Here is a 24,178-nt window from a genome sequence, read left to right as displayed (position 1 = left end):
TTGTTTGCTTGTTTTGTTTGTGCTGTGCTGTGCTTTGTTTTTCTTCCAATTTAAATTTAAGTTTATTTTATCCTTGTGTGTGCGCGCGAGTGGGTTTTTGTCTGGGAGAACTGGGCAAGTGAGAGGAACTGCAGGACTAACAAGGCAGGGGACCAAGGTAAGGTCTTGGAAGGGATACCGATGGCAGGCCAGGAGATGGCCTTGGCGGGAGTCACAGGTGTTGCTGTCCACTGTGACACCTGCGACATGTTCGCTCTTCTCCCGCAGGAGAGGCAGGGATACACTTGCCCTTGGTGCAAGATGGTGACCCTGCTAGAAGAGAAGGTGAGGTGCCTGAGGACCGAGAGAGCTCTCCAGGCCCCCCTGGAGCAGCCCCCTTCTGGACAGCGTTGAGGGAGAGGCCACGGGAGGAGCAGCTGCGGAGACATGGAGGTATGTCACCCACAGGAGGAGGAGGTCAGCACGGCCTCCTCCTTCTCCTGGCACCAATCTGGAGCTGGGAAACAGGTTCTCTCCACTTGGAGAGGCTGGGGCTAATGAGGCCTCGGGGGACCAGCAGGACCCCCAGCCTGATATGTCAGGCGGCAAGGGGGCCACTGCAGGAGAGGCGAGGGCCAGGGCACGGCCGCCCACAAGCACCAGGAAGGTACGGCGGCAGGTGATTGATGTTGGGGACTCCCTGCTGAGGCGCACTGAGCCGGCGGTGTGCCGCCCCAACCTGGAGACAAGGGAGGTTTGCTGCCTGCTGGGCGCACGCATCCAGCATGTGAAGGACAGAGTGGAGCGTCTTGTTCGCTCCGGGGGTCACCAGCCGCTCCTGGTGATCCATGTGGGCACAAACGATGTGGCCAGGCAGGGTGTGGCTGGGACCACCAGGGACTTTGAGGCCTTGGGGAAGAAACTCAGGGAGCTGAAGGTCCAAGTGGCCTTCTCGTCAATCTTACCTGTCTGGGGATTTGGGCCACAAAGGGACAGGAGGGCCTCCGAGGTGAACGACTGGCTTAGGGTGTGGTGCCAGAAGGAACGCTTCGGGTTCCTCGACCACGGCACTCGTTTTCTTGCCAATGGACTTCTGGCAAGGGACGGGTTACACCTCACGAGGATGAGAAAAAGGTCCTTTGGAGATGCTCTAGTGAGCTTCGTCCAGAAGACTTTAAACTGAGCCAGGGGGCGGGGGGGTGGTTCAGGCAACGCGTCTGCACTGGACAAGTGTGGGGGGAGGATCAGGGCTCTGGGAGCAGGGTTTTAGAGATACTGCAGGACTGACAGGACTCCTTCAGAGAGGGGCCAGGTATCAGGGAGGATGGGAGGAAGGAGGAGGCTGGGGACTCCAAGGAAAGGAAGTGGTAGGAAGGAGTTGAGGTGCAGGTACACCAATGCTAGGAGCATGGGTAATAAGCAGGAAGAGCTTGAAACTCTCCTGGGAATAGGAGGGTATGATCTGGTGGGAATCACAGAAACTTGGTGGGATGAAAGGCAAGTCTGGAATGTGAACATAGAAGGGTATCACCTTTTTAGAAAGGACAGGAAGGGAAAGAGAGGTGGGGGCATGGCTTTATACGTCAGGGAAGGGATAGGATGCAGTGAGATAGAATGTAGCACAAATGAGGATTTGGCAGAGGCAGTCTGGGTGAAACTTAGGGGTTTTGACAGGGAAAGAGACCTGACAGTGGGGTATGTTATCGCCCTCCAGGTCAACTTGAGACCCTGGATGATGTCCTGACAGACCAGATTCTAAGGATATCTTGGGGGAGAGACACAGTAATTATGGGAGATTTCAGTCTCCCGGATATTACTTGGGAGACTCACTCGGCGGTGGCAGCCAGGTCATGTCGCTTCCTAGAAGCTATTGAGGGAGCGTTTTTCACACAGAGGGTCCGAGAGGCGACGAGGGGGGGAAGCATCCTTGACTCGGTCTTGACCAATAGGGAGGAGCTGATAGATGAAGTACAGATTAGGGGAGCTCTGGATGCGAGTGATCACTCCATCCTTTGCTTTGAGATCAGGAGACTACGGACGGGCAGCAGGTCGAGCACTAGAAGCTGGGACTTCAAGAGGGCCAACTTTGGCCAACTGAAGGCCAGACTGGGGAAAGTCTCCTGGGATAGGTTACGGGAAGGTAAGCGAGTTGAGGAGGGGTGGATAGCACTCAAAAGGGAGGTTTTGGAGGCGCAAGCCTTGATGATACCTCTAGTCAGTAAGGTGGGGAGCCGGAGCAGAGCACCGCCATGGATGCGAAAGGAGGTGGTCAGAGGGATTAGACGAAAGAGGAACCTCCGTAGGAAATGGGTGCTGGGGGAAATAGACAAAAGGGTATACCGGGAGGAGGAGACCCATTGCAGAAGGATTCTTCGCAAGGCTAAGGCTGATTACGAGCTGAGACTTGTCAAGAATATCAAGAGCAATAAAAGGGGCTTCTTTCAGCATGTAAATAGGAAGAGGGAGACAAGTGGTGGGACCACTAAATAAGGAGGAAGGAGATCCAGTGACTGATATGAGGGAACAGGCACAGATGCTAAATGACTATTTTGCCTCTGTGTTCTCCCCAAAGCAGGACGGGGGATATCCGCATAGGAGATTAAATGAGGCTGGGGACTTAGGGGCACAGATTAGAGTCACCCCCCCCTTGAAGTCGAGGGGTCCTCAGGGCATTGGACTTTACAAAGGCGCCAGGTCCTGATCGGTTACACCCGAAAGTACTTAGAGAGTTGGCAGGGGTTCTCTCACGCCTGCTGGCCTCCATTTTTGAGACCTCGTGGAGAACAGGTGAAGTTCCAGAGGACTGGAGGGTGGCATCAGTGGTCCCAATTTTCAAAAAGGGTAGTAGAAAGGACATGGGGAATTATAGACTAGTTAGCCTTACGTCCATTGTAGGAAAAACAATGGAAAGGCTCATAATAGAGAGAGATCTAGTGATATTAGATAGGGAAGGGAGGCTGACAGCCACACAACACGGCTTCCACAAAAACAGGTCCTGCCAGACAAACCTTGTGGAAGTCTATGACAAGGTTTTGCGATGGCTAGATGGAGGGGATGCAGTGGATGTGGTATACCTGGATTTCAGCAAGGCCTTTGACAAAGTGCCGCATGATATCCTGGTGGAGAAACTGAGGAGTTTTGGGATACACCAAAGCACTGTCCAATGGATTAGGGCATGGTTGACTGACCGAAAGCAGAAGGTAACCATTAACGGGGAATCATCGGGATGGCGGCCAGTGACAAGCGGGGTCCCCCAGGGCTCTGTCCTGGGGCCGATCCTGTTTAATCTTTTCATAAATGACATGAAAGAAGGGGCGAACAGTCTTCTGATCAAATTCGCAGATGATACTAAAACTGGGGCAGTGGCCACAACTGAGGAACAGGTACTCCAGATCCAAAAGGATCTGGACAGACTATGAAAGTGGGCAGGAGACAACAGGATGGCATTCAATGTGGATAAGTGCAAGGTCTTGCACTTGGGGTATAGGAATAGCTGTCATAAGTACAGGTTAGGTTGTAAGTGGCTGGAGAGCAGCACTTGTGAAAGGGACCTCGGGGTACTGGTTGACTGCAGGCTAAACATGAGTCAGCAGTGTGATGTGGTGGTCAAGAGGGCGAACGCCACCCTTGGTTGCATAGCCAGAAGTGTGGCTTCTAGATCAAGAGAGGTATTGCTACCACTCTACATGACTCTAGTGTGCCCACAACTGGAGTATTGTGTTCAGTTTTGGGTCCCTCATTACAGGAAGGATATAGCCAGGTTGGAGTCAGTGCAGCGTAGGGCCACAAGGTTGGTGGCCAGTTTGCAGGGGATGCCGTATGAGGCAAGACTGAGGGAACTGGGTCTCTTCAGCCTGGAGAAGAGGAGACTCCGAGGGGATATGTTGGCAACATACAGGTATGTGAGGGGATGTCACATGGAGATGGGTAGAGACCTGTTCTCCCCTGCCGAGGAATGCAGAACACGCTCCAACGGAGCAAAGGGAGCCAAGGTTCCATTTGGATGCCAGGAAGCACTTCCTGACAGTCAGGACCCCGAGGGTGTGGAATGGGCTTCCACGAGAGATCGTTGAGGCCCCATCGGTATGGATGTTCAAGGATAGGCTGAACGTCCACATGGTGGGCATGTCGTGAGCGGAGCTGGCTGGTGCCGGAAGTCAGACTAGATGGCCCAGGAGGCCCTTTCTGACTCGCTCTGTTTTCTATGTTTCTATGTATAAAAAAGAGAAGAGGTAAGTACACAATCCTGAATTTTGCCATGGCTCCTTCAATAGTGGAACACCATGGATTCAAATTATATCAAAACAGAGTAAACACTTTGTCCTAAAACAAACTTTACCAACTGTGAGTCCCAGATATAGCTGACTATAACTCACATAGACTCCATGCTGGCTGAGGACAACAGAAACCCACAATTGGGAAAGAGTGCCCTGAAGAGTCAAGATTTAGGGAGAATACTTATTTCTTGCTACAGCTACTTATTCTAGACACAGATATGAAGACACAAATAACACCCAGTGCAGAATGAGAAAGTTAATAGGATTACATTCTTAATGGGCTAAGGTCCAGTTACAACATTAAACGGTTATCTTCATAGCATAACTCTGTAGTGTATAAAGCAATATGGTCACCCATTGCCACTGTGAATGTGTCTACTCAAAAGCAATCTCCCTCACTGAATTAACTGGGACTTACTCCCAAGTAAATGTGCATGGAAGTAAGCAACAGTGGGACATAGATATCAGCTGACACATATAGGATACAGTAGAAGTTCCTCACTGTGATGGGACTTCCACAGGAGGCTCCAGCAGCATTTTTTATTTTTTTTTTTTGCAAGTTCAAGAGGGCTATTTTGCAGGTTATATGATAAAGGCATAGAAGACAAGAGGTACGTTGGGGAAAGGGCTATTTGGATTTGTTCATAAAAAACACACTCACACCAGTTCCACAAGGGATAGCTGTCTATTTCTCAAGTTTCCTAGAAAGGATTGTTTTAAAATCAAAGACCAGGGTTTAAAGCACAGTGGGCAAAAGTGACATGTTATTAAAAAGATGCTGGCATATTGCAATAAATCCCCTGCTGATTTTAAAAGTCAGAAGCTGACACCAGAGGCACAGTTTTCAAGATGAGTTCTCCCATTGCTGGGTGGCTAGCTTGTAACCTTAATCTGCTAGACTGAGGAAGGAATACACAGAATAGCATATGAACAGTACAAGTAGTTTCTTCTTAAATAAAAATCAAAACAGCAATGCAAACCTCTATTACAGATGTCTTGCTTGAATAAACAAAGAACACGCCCCTTTTACAATCTATACAGGAGGACTAGAAAAGCCATGCAAGTGAATGGCCTGGATATAGATTAAAAAATGGTAACACCTAACTACATGAAAGAAATGCCTGCTATCATACTGACCTGCCTTTTTCCTTTGATTGCTTGCTGATGCAAAGTAGCTGCACCTGCCATCAGACGAGAGGTGCATCACAATCAGAGAAAGGCTTTTTTTGGCTCTGGGTTCCACCTACACAATTTCCACTTCAACAAAGCTGACCTGGCACCATCTTTTAGGTGCTAGGAGAGTACTTTTTCCTTCTCCCAGGCCTTCTGTGTGGCTTTTGTTTTTGAGACTGTACATGATTTTGTGAGTTCAGCTGCTACTGTTTCAACTGTTGCTACTGTTTTGCTATTGCTACTGTTTGCTTTTCTAATACTGTAAATGGCTTTGGAACAATATCTGTCTTTTAAACAAAACAAAAGGAATTCATTGTAGCATGTTGTGACTGCAGTTGACACAGTACAAACATCTCTATATTTGACAATTAATGAAGAAGCCTTGAGTTGGAAAGAGACTATTTTTGAAAGAGAAAAATATGAGATTGAAAGAAACTTCACTTCTCATGTTATACATGAGCTTCTCTAGCATTCTCACTTTCAGCCAGTCAAATTTTGAAAAGAAAACCCTGCAAAAGCTGTTTCACCATTTTTTAAAAAGTATACATACCACATTATAAGAACCTCTCTTGTGAGTCATCTTCAAGCAATCAAACAAGCACTATCTGTTTCACAGCTACTAATCCAACTATTCAGAGCAGACATCATGATTTTCTGATTACCAAATGCTGAGAATTAACTGGCAGGGGATACCTCTTTCTCTCATATCCTACCAGTGAGCTTTCCTGACTGACCACTGTCAGTAAAAGAGGGCTGGGCTTCAACACACCACAGCAATTTGCATGAATGTGTTTTTAAACAATGTAAAACATTAATTCATATACTTTTTATATCAATCAAGCCCTAAGTATAGTACAGAACTGTGCTTGTCTTGGCTCTGTAAAAGCATCATAAGGTATAATATAATATTAATATTATTGAATTTTTCTGGCCAGGGCGGCTTATTTTATATTGTATATTTGTAATTTATTTTAATGTATATATTTTAAATATATTTTAAAATGTGATGATGATTTAACTTATTTGTTGTAAGCCGCCCAGAGGCTTCAGCGAATGGGGCGGCATAAAAATGTTTTAATAAATAAATAAATAAATAAATAAATAAATAAATAAATAAATAAAATAGATTTGTAGGCCAGGGAGTCACACTGCTGTAATGGTCAAATGTAGGAACAGGCCAGGAGTGGGTACTCTTTATTAACTAATCATCTCTTACTATGATTACAACAAGAATGAACTGACATGGCTCAAGGGAATTTGATGCTAAAATAACTATTTAATGCAGGATCCAGCATAGTCCAATACTTCGTGCTATGCCCAGGGCAAATACAGGATATTGGTGATAATTGATTTAGAATCAGTTCATTTTCCCTAAGCTGTCAACTATATTTTTAAATTAAAACTATTAACTTTTCTCTCTCGTGTGTGCTTAACTTTTACACTTGTGTAATGCCCTCAATGTCAAAAATAAAATCCCCAGATTCAGTGCTTTTTAAAAATGTTATCCTTGCCCCAAATCAAGTGGGAGAAAGAAATCTTTGTAGTACAGCTATACTGACAGTATGTCAGGAGTGAGAAATCTTATCTGCCATAGAACTCTCTTGAGTTTTGACAAGTTGAATTGTGAATATCACCACAAAACTAAACCAGCATTTACCAAGGAACATACAGAGACAAGAAACAATAAACTGAAAGAGCTGAAGAACAAACAAGAAACAGTAGTACTTTGTTCTCTAGAATGTTGCCAAGCTTTCAGTAGAGTTCCAGTGGAGTTTGTAGACTCTGTTCCCAAGTACTCCTATGCAGTGGAGCTTGTGATCCTGAGAAACAGATGGCTAAAAAGCTATTGAGAAACAATTATCTAAAGTATTTGGCATCTATATTATTACTCACACTGGCCCCAATTTAGGTGTTGTATAGATCAGTTCCACTATACTCATTACAATGTCTGCAACAAGAAAGCAAAAAAGAACCTAGTAGATTAGAAACTCAAACAACGTATTTTAAGCAAGTAATTTGTGATTCATTGCCCCAACAATATAGGTAGGTATAGGTTCTTGGTCTTACTCAAGAATACACTGGAGCTGTCAGCAAGCAAAGTTCTCCTTCCTACAAATACCAAAAATCCATGTATAGCACATGCACACCAATCACTAATCCCTGCTTTTGTTGAACAAACCCAGCACTATCAGTAGAGTTTATACAGGTCTTCAAAATAAATACTGTTGTGAGCTTGGGGTTTTGTACAGGAAAGCCTAACAGGCCCAGAAGAGGTCTGTTAATTTTCAGAATACAAGTGTGCCTGGCAAATCTTTTGTTGTAGAAATTATAGGCAGAGTCCCATAATGACTAGGAAATAGCTGGATACACCTCTAGAATGTGATAGCCATTTTTAGCAAAGCTGTCCTCCTCCAACCAAGCTAAGCACAATGCAACCTGAGTCTGTATGTAAAAACAAAAAGAATAGAATTGGATTTTGTGACAGGGGTGTAGAAAAACTGAGATCTGGAATGTGACTAAAAGAGAGCTAGGAGTTTTAAAACTAAAATCATCCAGGGGTTTGTGGATTTCTCACTAAGATCTGAAGTACAACATGGTGATCTGAGGCCTCCACCTTAGTTCACCTTTATATTTGTAATCCCAGAAGTCTGTAGTGACTCCTCCTTTCCAAGGACACCCAAAGCCCTGGAACTTCTCATGGCTTAGAGAAGTGGGGAGCATGTATAGCTATTAACAGTTTAGTTAGTATAATACTCAAGTTTACTCAGAAACTGGGTCCCTCTATGTTCAGGTCAGGCTCATTTCCAGGTTAATTTGTTTGTGGTTGTTTAATCTATCCAATAACAAATGTTCTCTGGACAGATCACAAATAGTTTAAAAAATTAAAGAGCAAGACATCTAAGAGCAAGATTGTAAATTGCCTAAAAGAAAATAAAGGTCCTTGTACCCAAAAGATAACAATTCAGCACCTCCTTAGGAAGGATACTATATTTGAGAAAGGCCTTTCTCATGAACCTACCTGCTCCCATCCTTAACTAGGCAAATCCCAGAAGGCCTCCTAAATTACCTAAGTGTCTGAACAGGCTCGGGCAGGAAAAGTTCTGGCTCAAAGCCTTTTAAGGCTTTAACATGAACACAAACATTTTGTAATTAGCATTAAAAAGGACCGGAAGCTGACGGAGTACTAGTGTCACATGATCACATCAGCCAAGGTCAGTAGTGGCCCAGCAGTTCTGTTTTAAAAAGACCCTTCCAAGCAGTCTGAAAAGACAGCTCCCCATACAATGTACTCTAAAACAAATGGAGATTTTAATTTGATAGAGTGCTTCTTTCGTCTCATTTTGATATTAAGCAATGTTTCAGCAGATAACAGCTTCATCAAATTCATATTTCTCCTCTTCCATAATATTAATTTAAGAGTTTTCCATTTTAAGCTATTTAGCAGCAAAGAGTTTCTAGTTTTTAAAACTGTTAACACAGAAAGTAATCACATAATATAGCACTAAGTTTAATTAGCAATGAAGTAGTATCTCTAATTAATTTGGCCCCAGCATTCAAAATACTTTTTTAAACCCTCACAAAGGATTGCAAATCTGTTTTCCCCAGATTTTGGCATATTAACTGCTGGATATTAAATATTAAAATAATTAATTTTATTCTCACCTCCATTCTTTTTTACTTCCTCATCAGGTAGAGGCACAGATGCCATATACTTGACTGCCATGTCATGAAAAGAGAAAGCCACCATGAACCCCATTTAATCTATTCAATCTGCCATTTGAAACTGAATGCAAATATTGAGCCACAGAAAATAGAAAGTGTCCCCTCCTTTCAACACCAACAGCCTCTATAGCTGGCGTAGTTACATATTTTAACATTATGGGCATTACTGTACTGCTTCTATTCAGCAAACATTTAGATTTGCTACCTGTATCAGGTTTGCTGCACAGAAATAAAAGAAAATGAGAGAGAGGCATCTTTTCCTCTACTATTGGATTTTATACTGTTATGTACTGCTTAAAGATACTTTCGTCAAAGAAACACAAAAACAAAACAGAGCAATTTAAACCCTGTTGTTATCACTGGAACTAATGGGGTGCAACAGGCTTATCATTGCCTCAGTTGTGTCCAATATCTTACTAAGCTATTCCAGGAGATAGAGATTCCAAAATTAAGAACCTGAAGCATATTTAAATATAAAGTGCCCCCTGGTGGTTAATTTTAAGTTTTTCTCAGAGCTACACAGAAAAGTACCCTTAGGAACAAAGGACAAAGAATCCAAAAATCCACAGCTTTGTACCTCCATCACAAAGCATCCATCAGAACAGTGGCAGCTCAGAAGTAGCGCAGTACAGAATTCCAGATTATGCATATCCTGTAAGAGTAAGGAAAACTGGACAGCTCAGAAGAAAGTTTAGCTTTCTATGTCCTTATCCACAGTTCATCCCTTTGCATGTGGTGATGATGATGATATTCTTTGAAAAACCAGCACAAAATCATTTGAAAACACACAGACACCCAGACTGTGCATACACATGCACAGAGGCACGTTCCTCATTTCCCCCCAAGCACAAACACACAAGCCTCAGAGCGCATGTATACATACAAACTTCAAAGCTGGTGTCCCAAACATTTTTGGACCCATGGACATTTTTGGAAATGAGAGAAGCTGCTGTGGCCACTGCAACAAAATGCCCAACAGATGGACTGCTACTGTGATATCTATGGATCTTGGGCTGAATCTTATTCAGCAACCCCCAACCTCCCATCCCCCACTTCTTATCTCTTAAAAACCTTAGTGTTTCTTAGTAATGGGCTATCTAATTCAACTAAGTGCTGGCACAGCAATCATACTGGTCCATAGGGCCCTCTGGGCAGTTTACAAAAAAATATATAAAACAGTACAAAACAATAAAACCAGTTGAAAACATTACCCAGTTTTTACATCTAAAAGAACATTGGTGGGAACTTCAAGCTACTATGAAAGTTCTCTCTCTCACAAACACACACACAACATTGTAATGTTCAGTATAGATACTATTTACTCACTCACACCCTCCTGCCTCCCCTTCATGGATGTGGTGAAGGGGCCTGTGTAGCGCAATGAAACTATGAACTATGCTGTGCAGGGGCACCGAGATGGACAGGTCATAGCAGAGAGCTCTGACAAAATGTGATCCACTGGAGAAGGAAATGGCAACCCACTCCAGTATCCCTGCCATGAAAACCCCATGGACAGTATCAAAAGGCTAATCACATGCTGAAATTATGATTGCAGGGAGAAATATCAACAACCTCAGGTATGCAGATGATACCACTCTAAATGGCAGAAAGTGAAGAGGAACTGAAGAACCGCCTGATGAGGGTGAAAGAGGAGAGTGCAGAAAGTTGGCTCAAAACTCAACATTAAAAAGCTAAGATCATGGCATCTGGCCCTGGCAAATGGAAGAAAAAAAGTGGAAGTAGTGACAGATTTTATTTTCCTGGGATCCAAGATCATTGCAGATGGTGACTGGAGCCATGACATTAAAAGGCGCTTGCTCCTTGGGAGGAAAGCTATGGTAAATCTAGACAGCTTACAAAAAAGGGAAGCTATCACCTTGCCTGCAAAGGTTCATATAGTCAAGGCTATGGTTTTCCCAGTTGTAATGTGTGACTGAGAGTTGGACCATAAGGAAGGCTGAACACCGAAGAATTGACATTTGTGAATTGTGGTGTTGGAGAAGACTCCAGAAAGTCCTTTGGACTGCAAAGAGATCAAATCAGTCAATCCTAAAGGAAATCAATCCTGACTGTTCTTTAGAAGGAAAGATACTGAAACTGAAGCTCAAATACTTTGGCCACATAATGAGAGGGAAGGAATCATTGGAAAAGACTGTGATGCTGGGAAAGACTGAAGGCAAAAGGAGAAGGGGGTAGCAGAGGATGAGATGGTTAGATAGTGTCACTGATGCAATGAACATGGATTTGGGTGAACTCTAAGAAGCAGTGGAGGACAGGAGGGCCTGACATGCTATGGTCCATGGGGTCATGAAGAGTTGGCCATGACTGTGCGGCAGAACAACAATAACCCTCCTGCCTGTCAGATTACACATACTCTGAAGTAATAAAAGGAACCAGCTCTCTGTCTCACCTGTGTGGTGTTTCCTCCTCCTCAAGAAAAAAAATCAGCATTAGTTTTAAAAATGAACGAAGCTCCTGCTCTTTGCTCTTCCCACACTCCAGCTGCCCTGCATAGCTAGAAGGTTCCTTGCTGGTATGATTATTTGCTCAGGGGCCACCCTTCCTTGCCAAGCAGTCCTGCTGATTAGCACTGGCTCTGCCTGGAGCAGAGCCTCTTTGTAATTCACAGAACATCAATATAGTGCCATGTGGGTTATCAGTACCCAGCATGCCCCTCCAGCACAAGTCTTTCTTCTTCATGATGCATGTATGTCAACTTCAACTCAAATAGACAACAGTTTATAATAACATGAAATGTATTTCTTTGAAAAAAGAAATAACATGTCCACACACTTTTCATACTTAATAGTTAACAAAGATTTGGGCTTACAACAAATACACTAGCATATGATTTGCCCCACCCACCCCTACTTTCTCTGAGAAACAGGGCTTCATCCATAAGGTGAAACCTTCCTTTATACCTATCAGAAGCTGGACTTCTGACCCCCAACAGGCATCCACAAACAGTTCAGGACAAAGGGCTTCGAACAACCGTCTTTAATAGGTTAAACTGGTCGGCTAGCTGGCTGATACAAAACAGGAGTACTACAGTAATAATTAACAAAAGATATCAGTTATTAGTAAAATGAGGCTTAATGCTAAAAAGTTGGTTCCAAACTGAAGCCATCTCCTCCCTTCCCAACCTCCCTTAGGATAGTTCCTGCTGCTTGTAGACCAGGTAGCAGGAATGAGAAATGCTACTCAGCTGGTCTGCCCTTCTGATCTGATGCCAGACTACGGGACTGAACATGTTACATCCACCATCTGACTCCATATGTGAACTGGTTCTCAGTGGGCTCTTGGCATTTCAACTGAGAATTGCAAACTCACTTCTTCCAGTTCTGATCTAGATTCTGAGGTAACCCCCTTGGAAGGCTGTATTTCAGAAGAAATGGGCCTAGTCCCTACAATACCTCTTTTGTTTTTATTTTTTTATACTCCACTTTTCTACCAAAGGTAGCACTCAAGATAGTTGATATGCAATAGTTCACAATTTGCCAGGGTCCACTGCCATTTTGAGCACAAAGCTTTTGATTGACCTTAGCAGAGGCTGCTCCCTGATATTTGAACTTGGACCCTAGAGATTACCTGTGAGTTAAACAACCCACTTCATCTAAAACTGTATGTTAGATTTACTTTGGATTGTTTAACCCACAATTAACCCATAGTGTCTAGGTTCTCATGACATCTGTAATACACTGGTAATGTGGTGTGACAAACTGTGGATGAATTAACCCACAATTTGCCACCATTATTTGCAAACCAGAGCATAATAAATATGGGCTATTGGCACATGACAGCTATGGCTTGGATCCAAGAACCATGAGAGTCACTGCAGTAGAAGCACCCAACCAGCATACAAGAAATCCTACTCCTGCCCTCCCACTGCATGAGGCACTTCTGAGACACGTGTCTTATTCCCAGCATTTATCAATGTTTAATTAAGGTCAAATTGTACACATAGCAGTAAGCAGTGACTAGCTGCTCATAGGCTGAAAATGGGCACACACAGGCTTTATCTGCAGGTGTCAGGGAACTGGCCTATAGTCACTGAAATAGTTAAAAATGTACCTATTCAATGCACAAAATCAGTCATCATACAAAATTAAACAGAAATGCTATGAAATGGGAGAGGGAGAAAGATTCTTGAAATTACCTTACAAGGCATAATTTTCCTCATTTGGTAAATTTACTAGCTATTCATCCAATTAAATTGCATTGTACTTACCATGTGCATTTGATCAAAAGAGCGTACAGAAGCCAATCTGTCTACAGATAAGAAAAATACACAAGACTTTTGATAAATAATATGCAAATATGGAGGATCTCTGTGTGTAGTAATTGTCAATATCAAACAAAAAGCCATACCTGTTGGGCTGCCACGAACATGATCCATCTTTACTTGGAGAAGTCCAATTTGCCTTTCTATCTGTCTGTTCAATTCTATTTGGGTTTCATATCTGGTTTTCCATTCATTGTCTTAAAATAAAAACAAATTACAGTGGCTATTGTTCTTTGACTTCATAAACTTCTAGAACCCCAAAGCTTCACATAAAAAAATCAAGAACCATGCATTTACAAAAGTCTGAACATACAGCCCTATCTGAAAATGCTATTTAATATTGTCATCTGTAACACAAAGTAACCTACATTCATAGCATGATAGACCAGAACTGCATAGGTTCTCAATGTGTATAATAGTACATGGGACACTTCACAAATGGAGACCCGTTCGCTGGCTGAAAACAGGACAGGTGATCTCCTGACAGAGGATCCTTACTGTGTCTCTGGTAATAGCTATATACTAACTCCGTCCTGGCCTGTCCTCTCCTCTGCATATTGCCCAATAGCCCAAACTCTCTGGACAGTTTATAAAGTGTACTCTTGTCTGAGGAGCAAGGAAACTTGGGAAGACCTTGTCTTGTATGGGCTCTACTGAAAGAACAATGAGGATGTTGCAAAGATGGTGTAGTGATCTTTTCCAGCATCCAAATGCCAGGATAGGTTTTGGAGCTATGGCCTTCAGTGTTGGCAACAGGGGACTGTAAGAGTTCTTTGGTTTATACTCTGCATACAAGTTTCATAATTGTATTCAATGAACTGTATATACTCTCTGACACACATCATTTCATTTCCTAAGTCTTCTTGAACCTGAAATGAGGTAACTTGGCTGGATCAGATCTCTGGTAATAATTCAGATGTTTGACTCTGTTCTAATATTTCTGTCTCCAGGATTTTAGAAAGTGCTTCAAAATGTTCTAATCAACTCCTGTGTGCAAAGGTACTATGCACTTAGTGATGGAACAAGTTGTTGCTGTTTTTGTACAGTGGTGAGGTGAGGAAGGAGAGTTATATAGTTATCATCTTACTTATTATCTTATCTTATACAGAACACAAATCTAATGTAAGCCTAGCAATCAGATCCTCTGCACCCATGCTGCTGATGTGTTACAAGATTCAGCTGTAGTAGAACCCTGTTAGTTGGAGATGAGCCACTTTTGGCCCTCCAGATATTTGGTGTATAACTCCCATCAGTTCTAGACAGCAGAGCAAATGATGAAGGGTGCTGGCTACAACTTCTGGATAGTCACAAGTTAGGCACCCCTGCTGTAAGTGGAAAGCCAATGCTGACCTTCAAAGTCTGAGGAAATGACATAACTACCTCCATCTGTGTTGTCTTTTCACTACATTTATTTGGGTAGGTTTTTGGCAACTAAGTTTTTGTGGCTGAACTAGGATTCCCCACCACCACCACCTTTATATTCATGCCTCTTTAACTTGCCATTTATTTTTATCCTGCTTATCCAATAAAACTAATTATTATTTTTGTTGTTTCTTCTATTTTTTACCATTGACTAATTGGAGCAGCATTTTTAATGGGAAGGTGGGATATAAATTTAATGATTAAAAAATAACATTACAGCTAGTTGATAGATTCCTTGGTTAATAATATTTTGCTGGTTAATAGGGAAACAAAGGTGCATTTTAGCAGTTTTTAAGCTCGATAAAAAACAGAAGCAGAAAGCATTCATAGTCGGGTCTGAAAGTCCCAGGTAGTATAGGAGCTCTCTCTCTGGAGATCTGTACGGCAGCTGTTCTTCTATATTGAAGAAGTGCCTCTTTGCCCCCACGTCTGTTCTACTTGAATATTTGTAAATAAAGCAGGTACTACAAGAGTGCTTTAGGTCTCCAGAGTTCTCTCCTTCAAGGAACCCAAAGCCCAGATATCAGAGCTGTTAGAGATTCTTGCTTCTTGGGAAATATAAAACATATAACAGTATGCTTTGATTAGTATGCATAGCTCAATGTCTAACGTATATTTTTAACTGCAATGCCTGAAGATAGTTATTGGATTGGTATTGTAATTAGATGCACAGAAGCTGTTTATATGTTTCACAGAAGTTTATATCAAGTCTCTTACCTTCATCCTCAACATAGTCAAGTCTTTTTTCAAGTTCTGCTACTGTCTTTTTCATTTCATATACTGAAAGTTCCAATACTTCTCTTGAAATAACAGAGAGAAAAAGTAGTTACATAATCCCAGTGGACAATAACTATGGACAAGAAACATATAAAAAAGTTGGTGATATAAATTCTTTTAGAAGGTTATTTCTAAAGGAGTTTTGGATACTTCTAAAAGCATAATCAGGTACTTTTCTGATACTCTTAATGTGTAACACCTATAAAACTGTGAAGCAGCAGTTATCACAAGCAACACATTCCTCCTTCCTTCAGTATTTGCTAGGTCTGGGCTTACAGGTGTTAAACTAAATACACAGATGGCAATATGAGCGCATGGTGTTGAGCAAGACCACATGAAGACTTCACACAGCCCAAGGCTAAGGGATTACTGAACTCCCACTCCCGCTGATGCCTTATGTGCTTTTACAGCACTAGCACATTATTTATTATTCATAGTTGATCATAACCTTTTGGCTGTAGGACACAAACCACCCACTTTAAATTACAGCTATGAACACCTATTAAAATATAGTTATGCAGGGCTAACAGCATTTCCGTTACTTGTTCATAGTGAATAAGCATATGATTAAATGTTGTATAAGGTGCTTTTCTGCTTCTTCCAGATAATGTTATAGCTGTGAGTCTGAGGGACCCTCAAAGCAAAAGTGTTGTTAAGTCATGGTGGTTTATAAGCCATGGAGATATACTGTGTTATCTGATTCCAGCATTCTACCTGCAGGGTGATTATAAGCCATGGCTTGTAGTCAAGTTTAATATACCTACCATGGTTTGTGTTGTTCTCTGAACCCAAACCACAAAACAGGTCATGGTCAAGACAAAAAACCAGAGTCCATTGGCATGACTGGAAGAATGTCCTGCTGATCTAGTCAAGAAGCTAGCAGGCAACCACCTTTCCTAGGCGCCCCAAAGTGGAAAAGGTTTCTTTCCTCTCCACTAGCAGAGAGGATCACAACTAAGGTCAAGCAAATGGGGAGGCAGTCTTGTCTTTGAAATCACAAGTCTTCCCCCAACACACACTGGAATTTACTTCAGGCTTTGCCATTCAAGGTAAATCAGAAAATGGATGGGTAGGTTATGGATTCCTAGCACCCCCCCCCCAAAAAAAAACCTCAGGGAAAGCTGCTTAGATGGAAGAGGAGCTGGGGGGCTATCACCCCAAGCCTCCTTTTAAAGGTTCTGGGGGAATTAGGGGGGACCTTGTGTCTCTATGTTATCCAAAGTGAAGGCAGCCCAGGGCCATATGAACCCTCCCCCCACAAAAAAAACCATGAGGATTCTGCTGGACTTTGCAGTAGGCAACAAAGTTACAATTTGCCATGGATACTGTGTCCATGCAAACAAGTGTCTATGCCAAATTGCAACACTGTATCCTATTTTAATGGGTTTGGGTTTTTTTTTAAAGTGCAGGATGTGGAAAGTGAGACCATCAGGCCACCTAGCCCAGGACTGTCACTGATTGATATCAGAGTTTCAGGCAGAATGTTTAAATTGTGCCAGGAAATACCAGGCATCTAACCAGACTGGTGCAGCAATTAGAGTGTCGGACTAGCACTGGTAAGACTCCAGTTCTCATCCCCACTCTTCCATGAAGCTCACCATGTGACTTGGGGCTAGTCATTGTGCCTCAGCCTAACCCACCTCATAGGGTTGTTGACAGGATAAAGTGGCAGAGGAGGAGGATCATGTTTCCTGCCCTTGGTTGCTGGAAGGAAAGGTGGGATGTAAATGTATCTAATACAACAAAACAAATAAATAAGCAACCTCGAGAAGCCATGGGAATAATTACTCACAGGCACACTTATCTACCTCCAAGCCCACCCTCCTGCATCCCCATCTGTACCATCACCTCTGGCAAATGATGGGAAGGCTTATCATGAGCCTTCTCAGAAGGGAGCCTTCTCAGGTAGCACACTATGGGTACAATCATAGAAGCAGATTGTAAAACAGACTGATCTGAACTACAACCACATGGATGTTTTCCAGTACAAGTCCCACTTAAATGAACAGGAGATTCTTAAAAACACATTAGTGCTCATTTCAAGTAAGATTTGCACAGGGAGAACTAACTCCTCCAATGGATTGTGGCCCATACTCATTAATTTGCATGAATACCATTTTGAATGTTGTGCCTAAGGCACACAAAATGTCAGGGGTAGCTCTGTCATGAGCAATAACTGTAACAACAATAACAAATGAAGCAACATGTTAGTCTCTCCTAGTTGTGTCCAGTGTGGTACTTGGTCCAGCACCACAATAAACTCAAGGGCCAAGAAGGATGGTTCCCCTCCCCCTCCACTGCCTATCCATCTGATAACAGGTCTGGAGCGTTATTAGCATCTTGTGTTGGGCCAGCAGGGGAATTTAGGGATTCTGCTGATGTACCAAGTTCTGCAGCAAAACAGATTCCCTATCTGAGCTGATGAGGTGGTCTCAGTGGCAATGCTGAGGTCCCCCAGGCTGTTGGTCCTGGGACATGTTAACATCCATGCTGAGAGAACACTTTCTGGGATAGCTCAGGATTTCATTGATTCCATGACAACTGTAAGATCATCCCAACAGGCCACTGGGCCAACACATGTAGCAGGACACACCCTAGATTTGCTTTTCTCTCCCAGGGGATGGTGATCTAAAAGTCGCAGACTTTGAATGAGTGACCTTGTCAAGTTCAGATCATTGCCTGTTGAGATTTAGACTAACAGCAACTTTTCCCCTCTGTAACATGATCCACCTATTGAGATGGACTGCCCCTGGAATGGTTAATACATCCAGATGGTTTCCAGGGAGGGCTTGTGATATTCCAGCTCATATAGCTCTGTCAAATTCCTAGTTAAACTCTGGTATACAGAGATGTCCAGGAGGTTGACACAATCTCTCCCAAGCACCATCTCTGCCGAAGAGCTCATACAGTTCCATGACTCACCCTGGAGCTGAAAGTGATGAAACAAATTAGGAAACAGCATGATTCCACAGATGGGGAAAAACTCCCAGTGGATGCAATTGAGCCCTAGTATGTGCCTGCCATCCCCCTTCATGGATCACTGCCTGTGAGCTGTGATCTATGCCGCGCAGGGCCACCCACGATGAACAGGTCATAGCAGAATGCTCTGACAAAACGTGTGATCCACTGCAGAAGGAAATGGCAACCCACTCCAGTATCTTTGCCATGAAAAAACCCATGGACAGTACCAAAAGGCAAAAAGATATGACACCAGTAGATAAGCCCCTCAGGTCGGAAGGTGTTCAATATGCTACTGGGGAAGAGCGGAGGACTAGTACTAGTAGCACCAGAAAGAATGAAGTGACTGGGTCAAAGCTGAAAGGACACTCAGTTGCAGATGTATCTGGTGGTGAAACGAGAGTCCGATGGTGTAAAGATCTATACTCCATAGGAACCTGGAATGTAAGATCCATGAATCAAGGCAAGCTGGACATGGTCAAACAAGAGATGACAAGACTGAACATTGGCATCTTAGGAATCAGTGAACTAAAATGGACAGGAATGGGTGAATTTAATTCAGATGACCATCAGGTATACTACTGCAAGAATCCCTCAGAAGAAATGGAGTAGCCTTCATAGTCAATAAAAGAGTAGTCGAAGTCTATGCTCCAACCACTGGTGCTGAAGAGGCTGAAGTTGACCGGTTCTATGAAGGCCTACAACACCTTCTAGAATTAACACCAAAAATGATGTACTTATCATCATGAGGGATTGGAATGCTAAAGTAGGAAGCCAAAAGATAACCGGAGTAACAGACAAGTTTGGCCTTGGAGCGCAAAATGAAGCAGAGCTCAGGCTGGTAGAATTTTGTCAAGAAAATACGATGGTCATAGCAAACCCTCTTTTCCAACAACCCAAGAGACGACTCTACACATGGATATTATCAGACGGTCAACAAAGAAATCAGATTGACTGTGTGCTCTGCAGCCAAAGATGGAGAAGCTCTATATAGTCAGTAAAAACTAGACCAGGAGCTGACTGTGGCTCAGATCATGAGCTGCTTGTGGCAAAATTTAGGCTTAAATTGAAGAAAGTAAGGAAAAGCACTAGGCCACTCAGGTATGATCTAAATCATATCCCTGATGTGAAGTGACAAATAGATTTAAGGAATTAGATCTGATAGACAGAGTGCCTGAAGAACTATGGACAGAGGTTCGCGACATAACCACAATGGGGTGGTCACTGACCTCAAGCCAGACATCCTGGAATGCGAAGTCAAACGGGCCTTAGGAAGTCTGAGCAACAACAAAGCTAGTGGAGGTGACAGTATTCCAGCTGAGCTATTCAAAATCTTAAAAGACAATGCAGTAAAAGTGCTACATTCAATATGCCAGCAAACTTGGAAAACTCAACAGTGGCCACAGTATTGGAAAAGGTCAGTTTACATTCTGATCCCAAAGAAGGGCAATGCCAAAGAATGTTCAAATTACCGCACCATAGCACTCATTTCACATGCCAGCAAAGTTATGCTCAAAATTCTACAAGCTAGGCTCCAGCAGTATGTGAACCGAGAACTACCAGAAGTACAGGCAGGATTTCAAAGAGGCAGAGGAACTAGAGATCAAATTGCCAACATATACCGGATCATGGAGAAAGCTAGGGAGTTCCAGAAAAACATCTACTTCTGCTTCATTGACTATGCTAAAGCCTTTGATTGTGTGGATCACAACAAATTGTGGCAAGTTCTTAAAGAGATGGGAGTACCAGACCATCTTATTTGTCTCTTGAGAAACCTATACGCGGGTCAAGAAGAAACAGTGAGAACAGGACACGGAACCACTGATTGGTTCAAAATTGAGAAAGGAGTTCGGCAAGGCTGCATACTGTCGCCCTGCCTATTTAACTTATATGCAGAGCACATCATGAGAAAGGCGGGCCTAGATGAATCACCAGTTGGAATTAAGATTCCTGGGAGAAATATCAACAACCTCAGATAGACTCCTGTGAGTCCCTTGGACTGCAAGATGATCAAACTGGTCAGTCCTAGAGGAGATCAACCCTGACTGCTCTTTAGAAGGCCAGATACTGAAGATGAAACTCAAATACTTTGGCCACATAATGAGAAGGAAGGACTCCCTGGAGAAGAGCCCAATGCTGGGAACAACTGATGGCAAAAGAAGGGTAGGGCAGAGAATGAGGTGGCCAGATGGAGTCACTGAAGCTGTCAGTGTGAGCTTAAGTGGACTCCAGGGGATAGTGGACAGGAAGGCCTGGAGAAATGTTGTCCATGGGGTCGGGATGGGTCGGACACGACTTTGTGACTAACAACAACATGTGCCTGCCATCAGGCATATTTACAGGCAGTAAGGGTGGCAAAGAAACATCTCACTGCATCTATTCAATCTTCTTTTTTGCTTTTCAAAGCTGTCTGGGGCATATTACATGCTGGCTCCAAAGACCTCTTATATCTGGGTTTAGCCGAAATATATTGGCTAGGCACTTCCAGGATAAAATCTCTTGCATGCATTCAAGACGGGACCAGAGCATGACCTGTTCCAGTTTTATTGGGTGAATTTCCAGTTAGTACAGCTCAAGAATGTTCACAAGGTGCTTGAAAGTTTTGTACACAACCACATCCATACCAGATCCTTATCCCTCTTAGATTACAAGAGCTAGGAGGGAGGGAATAATCAGTTGGTACACAGAGGTGATCAATGCCTGCTTACAAGGAGTGGCTCCATGTCTCCTTACAGAGGCAGCGGTGTGCCCACTACTGAAGAAACCCTCTGGACCTAGAAGATCCTAACAATTTTAGGACAGTGGCAACTCTTTTCTTCCTGCATAAGGTCCTAGAGCAGGTGGTGTTCAACCACTTCCACGCAGTCTTAGATGAAACTGATGATCTAGGTCTGTTTCAGTCAGGGTTCACACTGGGTTTTGGCATAGGACCAGCTTTGTTGCCCTATATGACAACCTCTGCTGGGAGACAGGGAAAATGTGACCCTGTTGAAAATCCTGGACCCCTCACTGGTCAAGATATCCTATTGGGGCAGCTGACAGTAGTAGTAATAAGGGGTGTGTCTTTGTTTCAGTGGTTGGCTCCAGAGGATGTTGCTTTGGGAATATTGCTTGGTCCCGTGATTCTCCACTACGGGGCTCGTCAGGGGTCAGTCTTGTTCCCCAACATGCTCAGTGTCTACATGAGGGCCATCCAGAGTTTAGGAGTGTGTCCCCATCAGTATGTTAATGACATGCAACTCTATTTCTCCCTTTCATTTTCTGTAGATTATTAATAAGAATTTTGTGTGCATGTCACACTTTTTCCTTTTATGAGAAATGCAAAGTGGCTTACAAAGTAGATTACATAGCTCTATTTCGGGTTGTAAGTTAAGATGAGCATGAGTGACTGGGCCAACGTCACTCATGGCTGAGTGAGCTGCATGGCTGAGTGGGGACTAGAACCCAGATCCCCAGCCCAAAAGCAACCATCAAATCACCCTGGCTTTCAAATATGTGCTAAATTGGAGCCTAACTACAACAATGGGTTGAGTAAAGTTTACCAAACTGAAGCTTGACCCACGCAAAGTAGAGATGCCATTAGTGACTGATTCCTTTGACGAGATGGAGGGTGTTCAACCTCTTCTGGATGAAATAGCACTCCCCTTGCTTTGTAGCTTGGGGGTGCTCCTTGCACCATCTTTTTCATATGATGCTTAGGTGGCCTGGACTACAAGCAGGCGATGCCTGGTAGCCCAGCTGTGCCCCTTTCTGGCTTCATTAATTCATACTCTGGTAATCTCTAAGTTAGATTCCAAGGAAAGTTCAGTTGATGGCAACACAGAAGCAAACTCCCAAATCATGGAACAATCTCCCCACGAAGGTTTATCTGGTGCCATTTTCACTATCCTTTCAGGGTTAGGCTAAGACTGCCTGTATGGAGCTGTCTTAGCTGTTTAAGTTGTCAAAATTCACTTTTAAATCGCCAGTGAAATGTTATGTTTTTCCTGTTATTTTATACTGTAGTTTATCAATATTTGAAGGCACCCAAAGAGCTTTGGCTCTTGTGATATAGAAATAAAATTAATAATAAGAACCTAACACTGTCTTTTTATTATCAAATTTTAGCTGTGAGAATGTTGAAACCTGCTGGCTACATTCTTTTTGTCTGAAATTTTCTCTTTTTGCCATAAACTCAAAAGGCCTTAGGCAAGATCCAACTCCCACAATCCTAACTTGTCCTAAACTTCCTGTCCTTCTCTGAAAGACTGTGTGACGTTTACTTGGGACAAAATCCTGTAGATTGCACCCTCAATTATCATAAGCCCACTGGCCTCTCCAATCTCCTCCTCTCCCACTCCTCAGTCAAGTTCCATCTTTGGAGGCTGTGTAGAGCTTTACAGCTGCAAGGGGGAGGGGTTGAATCACCAACTCCCCCTTCTGAGGTCATACCTCCAACCTCAAGAGGCCTCCAAAATCTCCTGTGCTCCAAAGGTGCTGCCTAGGGGGTCATTGAATTGTTCCCTCCAATGTATATAGCAGGACTTTTTCCTGTCAAATATTGCATTACGATTGCACACGTCAGTATTTGCATTTTTTAAATCCTTCTAAAGCACAAATTAAAAACTAAATACTTACTGCCACTACAAATAAAGCCAGACTACCCACCCCTCAATAAAAAACCTAGTACACTGCTACTCTTTATATGCACGGTGGGAGCATCAGCCTATTTTAGCGGGTGGGTAGCACGTGCAAAGTGCTTTGCCTTCAACTGTGGGAGGGGAGTTTCTGAGGGGCGGTGGCACTGCTCCTTACCCCCCTCTCGCGCACCACTATGGAGTGCACAGGCGGAACTTTCTGCGTCTGCCTCTCAAAAACTGAATAAGCCATTTGTGCCAGCCAGGCAGGATTTCTGCAGTGCTGCTGAGCGAGGGAGACTCACTTCATCTGCTTCTGCTGCCCCAACTCTAGCACAGCTCCCTCAAAATCCAGCAGCTCGCTGCGTTCCCCCCCTTCTCCCATGGTTTCGTCTGCCCACCAGCCGTCGCCAGCAAGCAAACAGCGCGTCCTAATCACCTTGACAAAAACCTGGGAGAAGGCGGATCGGGTGCACACGTGACAGGAACCGTTAGAAAGCCCTCCCGTCACGTCACATGATGGCGCCCGCCCGAGAAAACGGCACTAAGACGGACTCCCGCCTGCGCGAGGCGAAAGCGGGCGCATGCGCATATTGGGTTGCTTCCTTTCGGAGGGGCGGGGCCGAAGTCCCTATTCGCTTGTGGGAAACGCTTGGGAATGAGAAGCGGTATCCGGAGAGCGGCCTGGAAGAGAGACTCGGGGTTTTTGCAGGTCACATGATTTGGTTCCATTTCTCCAGTTTTATTTAAACTGCAAGGAATTGCCGAACTGAGCAGCAGGTAATATGATGCTCAGATGAAATTTTTAACGGATTTTGCCACAAAACCTTGTGCTTTGCAAACAGGAATATCGCAAGAACATCTCTCTACAAATGACGTCTCCCAGCCCCCGAGACACTGCTCGATCATGTGGCCAAGAAAGTGCTAGCTGAAGAGCAAGACTTTCCATAAGGCTTTCTCTCCAAAGGAGA

At 43.6% G+C, this 24,178-nt stretch overlaps 1 protein-coding gene across 5 annotated transcripts in view; it reads right to left on the bottom strand.

Annotated features, from left to right (window-relative positions):
* DCLK1 (doublecortin like kinase 1) overlaps positions 1-24,178 on the bottom strand; it is a 317,888-nt gene that overhangs the window by 290,932 nt on the left and 2,778 nt on the right. For 3 of the 5 annotated variants that reach the window (XM_044442669.1, XM_044442665.1, XM_044442666.1), the window contains exons 1-4: positions 23,513-23,628; positions 15,574-15,656; positions 13,521-13,631; positions 13,381-13,421 (exon numbers count right to left, since the gene is read on the bottom strand). In XM_044442669.1, coding sequence (XP_044298604.1) covers positions 13,381-13,421; positions 13,521-13,631; positions 15,574-15,656; positions 23,513-23,592 — 315 coding nt within the window. In that variant the 5' untranslated portion in view covers positions 23,593-23,628. Of the gene's footprint in view, positions 1-13,380; positions 13,422-13,520; positions 13,632-15,573; positions 15,657-16,397; positions 16,426-23,512; positions 23,629-24,178 lie in introns of those variants that run through there. The other 2 variants (XM_044442667.1, XM_044442668.1) reach the window with 2 other exon arrangements.

The sequence above is a fragment of the Varanus komodoensis genome, unplaced genomic scaffold, assembly GCF_004798865.1.
Source record: "Varanus komodoensis strain SLA01 unplaced genomic scaffold, ASM479886v1 scaffold4, whole genome shotgun sequence".
NCBI classification, from domain to species: Eukaryota; Metazoa; Chordata; class Lepidosauria; order Squamata; family Varanidae; genus Varanus; species Varanus komodoensis.
Note: the sequence above shows the minus strand (reverse complement) of the source record. Positions and strands in the feature narration are given on the sequence as shown.